General features: G+C 31.1%; 1 protein-coding gene across 1 annotated transcript; it reads left to right on the plus strand.

Moving 5' to 3' along the window:
- Nucleotides 1-1,939: 1,939 nt before the first annotated feature.
- On the plus strand, nt 1,940-12,962 carry LOC139520941 (uncharacterized). Its single transcript, XM_071314043.1, has 2 exons — nt 1,940-2,653; nt 12,152-12,962. The coding sequence occupies exons 1-2, from the start codon at nt 2,534-2,536 to the stop codon at nt 12,932-12,934; spliced, it is 903 nt and encodes a 300-aa protein (XP_071170144.1). The 5' UTR covers nt 1,940-2,533; the 3' UTR covers nt 12,935-12,962.
- The last annotated feature ends 213 nt before the right edge of the window (nt 12,963-13,175 follow it).

Below are 13,175 nucleotides of genomic sequence, written 5' to 3' on the forward strand. Positions count from 1 at the left end.
CGACCACTGCTTACTATGTACTTTTTAAAGACACTTAAACTAAGGGGTCACCAAAGGTTCTCAACACCTTAATAAAGTAATTCGAAAAATTAATGAGAAATAACACGATGTTTTGATTTAAATCAATTATATAAATCAAAACATAAAGGTTATTCCTGATTATTTTTTCGAATTATTTTATAATTAAAGGCGTTAAAAAACCTTTGGTAACCCCACAGTTTAAATGTCTATCGTAGGTACGTCGTGAACAGTGGTCGTTACAGACAAACGTTCACGTAAATTGTCCCAGTCAATGGATGAATTTAATGTGTCAATCAATGGCCACAGCCACACTGTTTTGAATTTCACTCTATTTTAGATCGCGGTGAGCGTGGTGCGATCGTGGTCTAGTGGGACTGGGGCTTTACTACGAGCTTTTTTTCACAGATCGTAGTGCGATCGTGGCCCAGTAGGACTGCAGTATTATGGATGACGGAATGGCAGAATGACGGGATGAAGGACAAGTGTAAAACTATATATATGACCCCGACCTAAGTCAACGAGACTATAAAAATATTTGCCTACATGTACATGTAATAGATATAGTCTTTTCATATTTGAGTGACGTCATTCTTTTTTTCAATTATTGTCCACTAATTTTTATAAATAGTATATCTGACCTCTTTTGTAAGATGGATAAGTTTGTAAACATTTTAGAGGAATATAGAATGTCATGTGTAAATTATTTGACAATTGCCAGATTCCGTAACACTTTCAGCAGATTATATTTATTCACAGTGATCCATAGTTATGGATTTAGAATTTTATTATTTTCTCTCTCATCGAATTGGTACACCTTATCACTACTTTTGTATTGTAATATGAATATCTTGTCTTTTTTTAATTGATCGCCAAAACAGGAACTTTAGCTGATGAATGTAAATTTTCAAATCTTTACTTAAAAATTATAATTGTTAATACTACACAGGTTGCTTCCTTGGCGCAATTTTGCATATTCTGTGGTATCATACCAGAAACACGTGTTATGTTTTCGCAATTTTTTTTTTTTTAAGTTTTGAATTTTGAATTATGAATTATGAACTATGAATTATGAATTTTGAATTTTGAATTTTGAATTTTGAATTCTGAATTTTGAATTTTGAATGATCCGATCCATTCGTGTGATGTGTTTCAGCTTTTGATTTAGCCATTTGATTAGGGACTTTCCGTTTAGAATTTTCCTCAATGTTCGGTATTTTAGCTATTTTACTAAATTTTTCTCTTTACATCAACTCATTTTTCAAACATTTAAGCCGAAAAAGTATGAAGAAAACGAAATGCTTAAGGAAATACAAAAAATCGTTAGGTACAGGTAAGAGGTACAAATATATTTAGGTTAAACATTTATCAACAGTTTTATCTATATAATAGCAAACGGATAAAGTCGCTGGTAAAAAAAGTATAAATCCATGGAAACGTTGCATGCGTTATAAAAAAAAATATGATATTCGGAATGATTTATTATAATAAGACAACTATCTCCATAAGAGTATGAACCAATACAAGTCAATGTAAGAAATTTTACAATGAGCAAAAAACACATTTAGTTTAAATTTGTAACTACGATAATGTTTTAAAAAATATGAATAAAAGTATGAAAGTGAATATATTTCCTATTCTTTATAGTAATAAAGCAGGGTCGTACATATGTTTCTGTCTAGTATTTAAACTTTAAACATTTCACTATTACATATTTAATCTTTAAGAACTATCTAACTTGTTCGTACTTGGAACGGAGGTATCATATATTGTAGGATTAAAATTATCTAATTTTGGTGCAATTTAAATCACGTTTCCCCGGTATAAATTCTTTCGTCACAAAGATTTAATAAATCACACAAAATAATAAAATTAAAAAGCCAACAATGATAATGCGTTGTACCCCCTGTCAATTTATTGAATTTTATTTACCTAGGAATTAAACGGTGAAAGCTTGGTATTGAATGGTCAATACTTGAAGTCTCGACTTAAATCTTCAAACTAAACAAGGCTCTGTACCGTATTAGCCGGATTCTACCGTACATAGCAGGTTATAGCTACTGTTACCCCCAGTCTATCACGTTTATCAAGAGTCATATTGATATTTTTCTTCAGGATGTGATAGTTAAACTTAGTTCACCAATCAAATGAAAACTTTTTTTTTCAATATAAGAAATGAAAAAGATTAGATTTCTCATAAATATGAATTAACGATGCGAGAAGAATGATTTGAAAGATAATTGGGGAAGTTTTATGTTCGAATCATATCTATTTAAGGAAAATTAAAGCATGACAACATTTAACGGTGAAAAATTATCTGATGGAGAACCGAACAACAGGTAGCGCTTAAGACTGTCAACTTCCGAACAGACTTTTCATTATCGTGTTATGTTCCGAAACAAAACTTGTCATTCACTTTGATGGGGATTTAATTTCGAAATAGAACTATTTATTCCGATTTTACAGCGTACAATGGCGTAAGAGAAATATAATCGGACATAATTATATAATTATAATGCCTGAGAAAATATTTACGACTAGACCGTGGACTCAACATCCATTGTCTCCAGGAAAACTATACAGACAGCAGCGAGCAGATATTAAAACACCTGTCATTAATACATACGCCAAACAGGTAAGATTAATTATATCTGTTAGGAATGAGTATGTGTTTGTTGTTTTGGTTTTTTTTTTATTTGTATAAATTTGTGTTTTGTACCCTGGTCCAGTGGGACAAACTACTGTACCAATACAACTACTTTTAAGGTACAGACTAACTAGAAATTTTACCATCTTTAAGTAGGATCCTGGTTAAGATGTATGCTGGAAAGTCTATATGGCTTCGCGGGATATAGATACGCTGACACATCACCTGTTTATTAGACTGAGGCCTAGTATACTTCATATGTTGGGAGAGCGCCAAGCCTCTTTTACGTGTAAAAATTATTTCGACGATGCTTACAGTGTTTCTTAGCGAGCCTGTTCCAATAGGAAATGGTAGACCATATAAAACATGGCTATATTCACAATAGAAATCTCATTTTTTTTTTTAAATTTCAGAACAGACTGACTATGCGATATGGGCTTTGCTTATTGTTGAAGACCCTACGGTGACATATAGTTGTTTTTATCTGTGTCATTTGATCTCTTGTGAAGAGTTGTCTCATTGGTAATCATACCGCATTTTTTATATATTGCTTACTGTTTCTAGACCAAAACACTCATAACATATTTGAGTTTATATGTATTTTCGTTTTATTTTTTTATCTTGTTTATTTCTGTTCCACTAATTGTGTGCATGTCCCCTTCGAATCATTTCTTACTTTTGAAGTTATATAATACTTGTCGTGTACGGTTTACACTTATGTGACTGTGTTATCACATTACTAAAACCATACTGTCAAAGCAAAGTGTACCCTCTCTCTGTTCAAATTTTATTATATTGAGGGGCAGCTAGTACAAACTACAATTATTTTTGGGGGAAGGACGCTTCATTCATTGTAAAGTTGTAAGGACAAAGTCAAGAAAACACAAAACTAAGGAAAATAAGTTGAATCTTTCAAGAAAATGAACAAAAATTCTTAAAGACTTAAGATGCGCATGAAATATGTTTGTTTTAATAGAAACTAATATCAATAAGTGAATCGATAAAATTGTCCTTTACACGTTCGTCCAAACATATATCCTACGAGAAGTACATGCTTGTCTGGAACTGTAAGATAATCTTTAAATGGTAATCAATGATTGTGTACTAGGCCTCTAAATACAAGAATAGTCATAAAGTCACGAAAGCAAAAACCTAAAATATTAGACTAAAGAATGTCGATCTAGAGTGGGGATGGGTTTTTTTTTCAAGTTAGAAATGCGTAAATTTATGAAAGTTTTCCTATATCCGTTCTCTGGAAATTCTTCTACAAACATTTAATCATAGAAGGTCTTTCTTTATTTTTACGTTTTCACGTCTGAAAGAAATATGATTTATATGTATTATATAAAACGACAATTTACAAAATAAAATAATTAAGGACTACTGCGTGGATTGACCAGTTTGTGTATTTAAACAATTATAGTATATAAATATGGAGATATCATGGTATGATTGCAAATGAGACAATTATGCAACAGTCGAAATGGCGTGGATTTAAGTAAGTATAGGCCATCTAATGGCCTTCAACAATGAGAAAAATCAATAATGATTTTTTTTTCATGTGGAGTCATTGTTCAAAATACCACTTGAACGTTTAATTATCCAATACTTTAGACAAGGGTGCCTTTAGGACAATACAACAAGTAATTTCTAGATAATCTTTATAGAAACAAGCAATTCGTTATAAAAACATCAAAATATTAATATTCAACATGTTATTTTAAAATTAAAATTTCCTAGGATTAGGTAAGGAATAAAGTTTAATACATTGACAATTTGATATGATAGCCAATGGCTAATATGTGTGACCAATCTAACGTTCAAAGTTTGGGTTTGCAGTGGATGTGTTGCATTCATTTTAATTTGCTATCTTGATAAATGTTCATGTCAATGTTTTATCAGGACTTTAGCTTCAACATCATGCTACTAGCTTATAATGTAGGTTGACGGTCATCATTGGAGATCGCGTTGTACGTTTAAATGTTCTTTTATCTTATAAACTTTTATAATTTCATTCTAAAATCTTTTTTTATAATTTACTTGAAAAAACATATAAACCTAATATATTCGATTGGGAAGATGTACGATGACGCTTTAATTTCAAAATATTTCGAACAAAATACTTTTCAACTGAAGGGGAACTTTCACGAGTAGCATTTGACGAGAACCAAAATCTGCCAATGGTAAGTGATGGACGAATAAAGTTAAAGCCAGAGTTATAATTTGCGTTCGCTGTACATTTCCCAATCAAACAACTTCAGAAACACTAAAAGCAGAGTCTAAATAGAATGATAACATGTTAACTTATAGATCTGTTGATTTGTTTGTGTTGGTATGCTGCTGTCTCATTATATTAAAATACCAAACGAATCATTTACCATCTATATAATTTTATCAGAAGATAAAGACCCTTGTTGATTGAAATTCATTTCATAAAGACCCAGTGTCATTTAAGCATTGAATTTAAATAAAAGGCATACGTCGTTCTATTTCTTGATAAATTCAACAAAGAGGTCATAACATTTAAAATGCAATAATGGCGTTCAAATCAAATTTAATATCTATGTATTTTAAATAACACATGAGCAAGTATTGAATATCAAATAAGTGAAAGCTGTGTTTATCATGATATATCATCAGTTAAAAGATCAATCTGAGAAGAAATTATTTACACGTTCATGCTTCGTAGGTTACCAGTATACATTATTTCAATTATCTGAAAAATGGCCATGGGAGTGAAAAGCCAACAGGACTCTCATATTTCACTTCTAGTTTAATAATATTAAAGTTACCAAGTTTACCGCACCAGATGCGTATTTCGAAAATAAATGTCTCTTCAGTGATGCTCGAGGCCAAATAATTTGAAAATGCATTAGGAATAATATAAACAAATAAGAGCTTTTTCTATAAACCAGAACGGAATGAAGTCTAAGGAGTTTGCCTTTTAGTAACATTCGTTGTAATCATGGTAATACGAAAGGAATCGCAAAACTACTGGGCAGTACAAAGTAAAATCACAAAAGTACGGAACTCCAAGGAAAAATCAAAACGGAAAGTCCCTTATAATCAAATGGCAAAATCAAAGGTTAAAACACATCAAACGAATGGACAACAACTGTCATATTCCTGACTTGGTACAGGCATTTTCAAATGTACAAAATGGTGGATTGAACCTGGTTTTATAGGTCTTAACCTCTCACTTGTATGACAGTCGAATCTAATTCCATTATGTTTACAACAGATCGCATCATTCACCCATGCTGTCTGCTCCGAGGAAAATGAAAGACATACAAAAGCATGTAAGAACAAACATCACAAGGTCGAGATAATCATCGTGTCTTGATACAGGCTAAAAATACAGTAAACTGGAAAGTGAATAGACATGTAAAATAGAAAAAAATAATGTAATGAGTAGCCTCGTACAACAGCACGGGAACCAACGTGCCTCATCTCAATTTGCAATTTAAAATATTGTTTTACGATTACGTAGAGGGTATAGTTCTATCATAATCCTTACAGATGTTTCTAGTAAATTATTCTAATTATTCATTTACAGTTTATAACTATTTGCAATCAATTGAAAAAGGGGTACATTTAATTTACCTCTGTGCAGGCAAAAGTTGATACAATCTTTATATTAAAATGCATTCCAATCTTCAAACTTGACTTGTGTCACCTGCATTATACAGTTTATATGAAACTGGGAATTCAATAATAGTACATGTTGTAGAGTTTAAGTTAATGTACTTGTACTCTTAATAAATATCATGGGAACCCGAACTCGTATTAATTCTGATTTTACAAGAGACACTTAAAAGCAGTTAATGTAAATATTTAAATTTAATTTAAATCTCTTTATACCTACGTGTGAGTAATCAAACGACAAATTGACCAATATACATCTGTGTACCTGTTAGCTACAAACACTTAATCTATCATCAGTATTTATATTTATGAATTAAAAAAACGCCTTCTTTGGGTTTAATTATTGACACAATGTTTCATGTTTTTGACAAAGTTTTAATTGTAAAATTGATTAACAAAAATGTTAAAGTTGAGCTGAAAGTGTTTTTTTTTTTTATTTGTATAATCATACCGGCTTTTTTTCTTTGATAAGAAATATTTATATTTAATTGGTGACATATTATGTCTGCATTTGTATTTTCCCCCTTAAAATTTTAATACATCTGTGTTAATTATATATTTATACATACACGTCTAGATGTGTGACAACTTTACGACAGACATTCTCCATCGATAATACTATACCATATTTTGTCTCTAAATAAGCCAAATATTGCTACATCTGTGAATTAAGTTTTTTTCTTTAATTGATCTAGAAATTAATTTTTGCACTTTCTCTATATATTTTATCATTTAAGTTGTCAGTTGAAAGACCACAAAGGACCACAAGTTTTTACCTATGGAAAATGGGAGGAAACCCCTCAAAATCGGTATTATCAGTAAATCAGAAGTTTGAACTATTGACCTCCAGTGAACACACCACTTCCCCTCCAACATACATGTATCTCCAATTGAAAGTTTCGTTTTAAAAACGATTACAGTTAGAATTTATTTCAAGGAAAATCTGTAATAAAGCCATGGAAACTCTAGATTTCATCTGGAATGCACTTTCTGAAGATTCTCTGAACAGACGGACAGACGCACGCACAAAGCAACAAACGAAATGGAAACCTACATTAAGAATACTGACGTTTGAAACCTTTTCGTTGGGTATGCAACAAAATATGTCTCACTGACTAGTAAAGATATATATGTGTAAAAGAAAAATGCATATACATGTACATTTGTATCTATCATTTTACAATATCAATATGGTTCAAAACTTATTATTGATTTATACAATTGTATTTGTGTGGTTTTGCTTGGTAAAAACTTAGTTTATTTTCCTAAGTTTAAAAAGTTAACGGGAAAAGACTTGACATTTTTTTATTTATCTTACCAAAGTCGTGACAAATCTAACATCAGTATTTCTGTAAACGTCAGTGAAAAGTCAAAAGATTATTTCACATTGACTTTACGAAATCTTGACACGTTACTGCGTTCTATAATATGAACCAAATTTGGGGGGGAAACAGTATATTGAATGAAATTTGTTTTCTTCATTTCTATTTAAAATTTATTTATCTATCATGAATTCTAATAATTTCCATAATTGGATGATTAATAGCACTATTAAAAGTTCTGTTTTTATCTTTATTATCTCACCCCACTTCGTGATATTTTGTTTTCATTCATTCAGAATAAATGTTAAAAAAAAAAGTCAATGCAAAGATTTAAAAATGAAATTGAAATGTTTTGTGTATTTAAATCATAACTGAAAGATCGTATTTCAGATCAGCTGTCACCTTACAAAAAAGTGCCCTTTTCTATAAATATATGTAATCAACACAGTAAATAAGATGTTTGTGCATAAGATACATTCAAGGATTAACAAAGTCCTTTCTATAATATATATCTTTATTTTAATAAAGCCAATGCATTGCATCGGTACAGAGATAACAAATACAAACAATACATATGTTATATTAAAATTTTGTCTTTGGCAATTCACAATTTTACTATAACAACTTAGTAAAATTGTGAATTGCCAAAGACAAAATTTTAATATAACACATATTTGCAATTTGTACAAAACAAGTAAGAGAGGTTACGGTATAAGTTACAAGCCAGGAATACAAACAGAAGTATTTTTTTGTATAAAGGTACGATGCTCGTCTGAGAGCGTGAATAGTCTCCATTGAATAATAAATTGTTTTAACGTCCAGTGGCAACTATTTCATGTATATTCAAATCAAGCAATGATGTTGTTATATAACAAACGTGAAAATTAAGTTGATTTTTGAATTTATCCATTGGCTTAAATTCGAGTTATGCTTTATTCAAATTATCGATCTTTATTATCTATTATAGCTGAAATATCTTATATAATCTTTATAATGCTTGACAGAAATAATATTTGCGAATGAAAATAATTCTTATAACACTTTATAAAGTTCGTAAATTCGAAGCGCTTTTCTGAATTTACCATCAACAGAAACGATGATCCTTTAAGAATGTCAAGGCCATTCTTTTTAAAAACTTAACAGCTATCATATATTCAATATATAATATTGTTTTAGAATATGGTGAATATGGCGACTAGAATTAAAAACAGATCACTATCAAATAGCAAAAATAATGCATGAATTTGGTTTTGGCTTCAAAATTTGCCATTTGACAGATAGTGATCGCCATCAGGGCTAGTTGACGTAAACATGCCTAAGTTGATTGTTGCTTTACTTGTCCACCGGTTTGTTTTGTTTTTCATCTTTATTTTGTCTGTTTTAAAATGATTGATGAAGGTTGGACATCGTAAACTGCTATTGCCTCTAATTCACTAATATATGGATGTATATAAAACTTTTAAAGAGGATTACTCTCTACTTGCTGGATGTTTACCGATGTTCAAATTTCGCAAATCCCCTTTAAATATACCCATGGCCACCATGAGAAAAGTCTGTGTGACTCGCCGGGACAATCCTGAACTAAAAAAAGAGCCACACTGATTGTGTGTCGAGAGCGTATGCGTCTCTTACTATCCTTGTATTACCCGCAATGCTGTCAAAGTGAAATATCGGTTTCGATTATTTAAACATCGTTTCTAGGTACCTTTAAAATTCAATTGACACATGCTTTGACTGATGACTACGGTTCTTGAACTTTTCAGATAAAAACACCAAAGTCAGAACATAGTGCGCAAAATGTGATTTAATGTGTTTGTATTAGTGATCAATAACACGAGAACTTGTGTTATTTTTAATTTTACAAGAGTCACTCAGACGCAATAAATGTAAATATTTAAATTTAATTTAAATCTTTATTTTTATTTTACTATCTTTTAAGTGTGCGTAATCGAATAAATAATTGAACAAATTGCCTCTCTGTGACAGACACTTAATTTTACTTAAATATTTTTATATCTCCGTAGATCGTTTGACAGTCTGTTATTGATACAATGTTTAACTTTGTTCAGAAAAAAATTCACATGCACTTGACAAGGTTTTTGATGATTTGAATGTTTGATATGTATATTCAATACGGACCTTCCTTTCGTAGCTACCACGTTATTCACTTGTCTTGTTACTATATTTGCTCATGTTTTGTTGAAATTGAATGACCTAAGCTTTGACTAAAAGTTCCAAGTTTAAAAAAAAGGATACTTTAAGCATGATCAACATGATTTTCATTATTTTATAGGGATGAATATATCAATATTACAAAACCGACAATACATTTTAAAACCATATGGATTTCCTTTATCTGGATGTTAAAAAAACTTACCCGTTTTAATGCGGTGTGATGGTAACAATTCCTGTTGGTATGAACAGTATTTCTAATTCGTTTTTTATCACTTACTAAAGACAATAACCATATAATACACTGTTAGTCAGTTGGTATGGACAATATCGCTGTAATTTCGTTTAAAATTTATCGTTTGAAATGTTTCACATTTATCATGTTTGGGGACTTTTATAACTCACTACATACGGTATGAGTTTTTCTAATTGCTGAAGGCCGTACGGTGACATAGGATTGAGACGTACGAGTCTTGTAGTGTTATCTGTCCACTTTTTTTTTTATATAAAAATGTAAATAGCTCTATATTAGATATGCAGGTGCAATGGTCTATGTATTTCAATATAAATCTATATTACGAAATGTCAGCATTCTATGAGGTTTTTTTCATAACTACTTACAAGAGCTTTTTGCTAGGTCCTTAGGTGGTGTGTTTTCTATGTACGATTTCTGCTCTATCTAATAGAAATAGAAATTTCTGAAGATATGGTATGATTTCCAACGAGACCACTCTCCTCCAAAGACTAAACGACGTTTAAGTTAACATCTATAGACCACCATACGCCCAACAATGAGTCGTTTAAGTTAACATCTATAGACCACCATACGCCCAACAATGAGTCGTTTAAGTTAACATCTATAGACCACCATACGCCCAACAATGAGTCGTTTAAGTTAACATCTATAGACCACCATACGCCCAACAATGAGTCGTTTAAGTTAACATCTATAGACCACCATACGCCCAACAATGAGTCGTTTAAGTTAACATCTATAGACCACCATACGCCCAACAATGAGTCGTTTAAGTTAACATCTATAGACCACCATACGCCCAACAATGAGCAAAACCAATACCGCCTTGTATGATATAATAACAAATGTAAAATAATTCAAACGAGACAATCAACTTTACTCTATTTTTTCAAGTTGCAGTCGAAATTCGTGCACTTCATCCCGGTCGAATCACTTTGACAAACATACTTATTAGATTTATATTAATAATGTGGTCTCCTCTTGAATAGGCATGCAGTATTGACCACTGGATGTCAACCAAACACATTTATCAATTAATCAAATAATTACCTTTTTTGGCAAAAGCAAAGATGTTTTACGAAAATACTCGTCATAAAAAAATGAAATATTGAAATACTAATTCGTGTGATGTCAATTTAACAAACTTGATGGGTTCATGCCATTTTCAGATGATATTTATTTTGTTTCTACTCGACACAGGCAGATATTTTCCCATTCATGATTTCTCACTAATATTTAAAATGTAATTATGTTCTTTGACTCACTTTTATCCAGTTTAGTGGGCGGGATTCTTAAAGAAATGTAAATACTGCTATATCTACATTTGTATATGCAAACACGTCGGTATGTTTTAATCATTTTGTAGAAGTGTATCATGTATCCTCATTTGTTTGTCCTATGCAATATGAATATGATATTAGATATTTATTTTGATTTTCCAGTGAAGATCTTTAAAACAGGAAAAGTCGGTTAAGGAAAAAAACACCAATGCAAACAAGGAAAAATATGTATTCCTTTTTTTACTATATATGATTATAATTATTTAATTTATCTATAATTGGTTGAACAACAGTTTAAATTCACGTTGGATTTGAACAAAATTAAAGATGCACGTACACACTTTGTATCTGAATATCTTTCAAACTGACGGCTCTGTACCGAGAGGTATATTTTTTGTTCTAAAATTTGCTTGCTTCTTTATTTAATTTTGTTTCTATAATGTTTTTTCGTGATACTTTTCTGATTATTTGTTTAATTTCGTCCTTTCCTTTTCTTGGCACTGTTTCAGATTATCAAGAGTTGTCTGTCTTCTAGCAGTTTCTACTTTTAAATACAAGAATGATACAAAGATTTAATTCCTTTCCATTTCTCTTTGATTTTCGTATTTATGTTTCATTTGAAGCTTTTATCTATTTACACATGTATATGTCTCTGATTTGAAATTTGTAAACGCTAAATCTGAAATACAAATTTGGTATTGGTAAGAGCAAGTAACTATGATAATACAGTACTATAGTTATTGAACTTTAAATTTACTTATAATTTGACAATGAAAATCTTTATCTTTAAATTACATTATTTTCTTTACAGCTACAACGATGTGACCGACTTTACGAGAAAGTTGCAAAAGAATTTGGGAAAACAAGGGAAAGATTTCCAAGGATTCATGATAACAATGCTTTTTCGTACGATTTCCAGCAAAGGCCAATATTCACTAAGTCTGCACCTGGGACATTTCATTATGATGACCCAAATGCTATACAGAGACTAGAATGGTCACTGACAAATCAGTTCCTACAACAGCGCCACCACACAGAATATATGGATTATAGACGGCATCATCATGACTTTGCTGATGATAGTCGTTCAGTTTCGGAATATAGTGATCATTTTGAACTGGACCCGTTTCAGTTAAGTGACATTTTACACAGACGAGGTTTACGAAAGCCAGTAATGGTGCGATATGACAAAAATGGTGTTGAGATAAGAAAATCCAAAATAAAAATTCGTCCAAATAACGGCGCTCTTCCAACAAACCCATCTGCCAGAGAAAAAATTAAAGGTAGGGCAAGACTTGATTATGAGATGGCAAACATGCGAGCTGTTGCTTTTTGTGAAAGGCAAGCTCAACGAAAATTCCGAACTGCTTCAGCCATTACAAGAAATAGAGATGTCGAGCTCGTCGAGGAAGATTTCTTAGAACGAATAAACAATGAAAACAATAACGACAATGACGATACAGGCAGTGTCATTATGTCTATGGATAAGGATGAACTATTTGAAAGGATTGATAAATGGATTGATGGTGTAAACGAGGCTCTTGGTCAGTCTTCTAATTCAACTTCAAAGGTTGATTTTCAAGACAAAACATAACAAAAATAAAATTTCAGACTTTTTCGCATATTACGATTCCTTATAAATATATATTTCCAGTCTCTTAATTTTGTCAAACATTCAATGCTTGGAATTAACCGAAACATGCCAATATTGAATATGTTAAACAAGACGCCAGTTACTTTTGAATTACTCAGCTGTTGATATTCAATTGAAACATAATTTAACATACGATATAGGTTTTTGATGAATATTGAATGTGTAATTTTGGTTATACTGA

Source organism: Mytilus edulis, chromosome 4, assembly GCF_963676685.1.
Source record: "Mytilus edulis chromosome 4, xbMytEdul2.2, whole genome shotgun sequence".
Taxonomy (NCBI): Eukaryota; Metazoa; Mollusca; class Bivalvia; order Mytilida; family Mytilidae; genus Mytilus; species Mytilus edulis.

Bases quoted from the DNA above. Each gene is read 5' to 3' on its own strand.
- LOC139520941 (XM_071314043.1), top strand. From the start codon at position 2,534: ATGCCTGAGAAAATATTTACGACTAGACCGTGGACTCAACATCCATTG. The intron at 2,654-12,151 runs GTAAGATTAATT...TTTTCTTTACAG, and splicing joins TTAATACATACGCCAAACAG to CTACAACGATGTGACCGACT.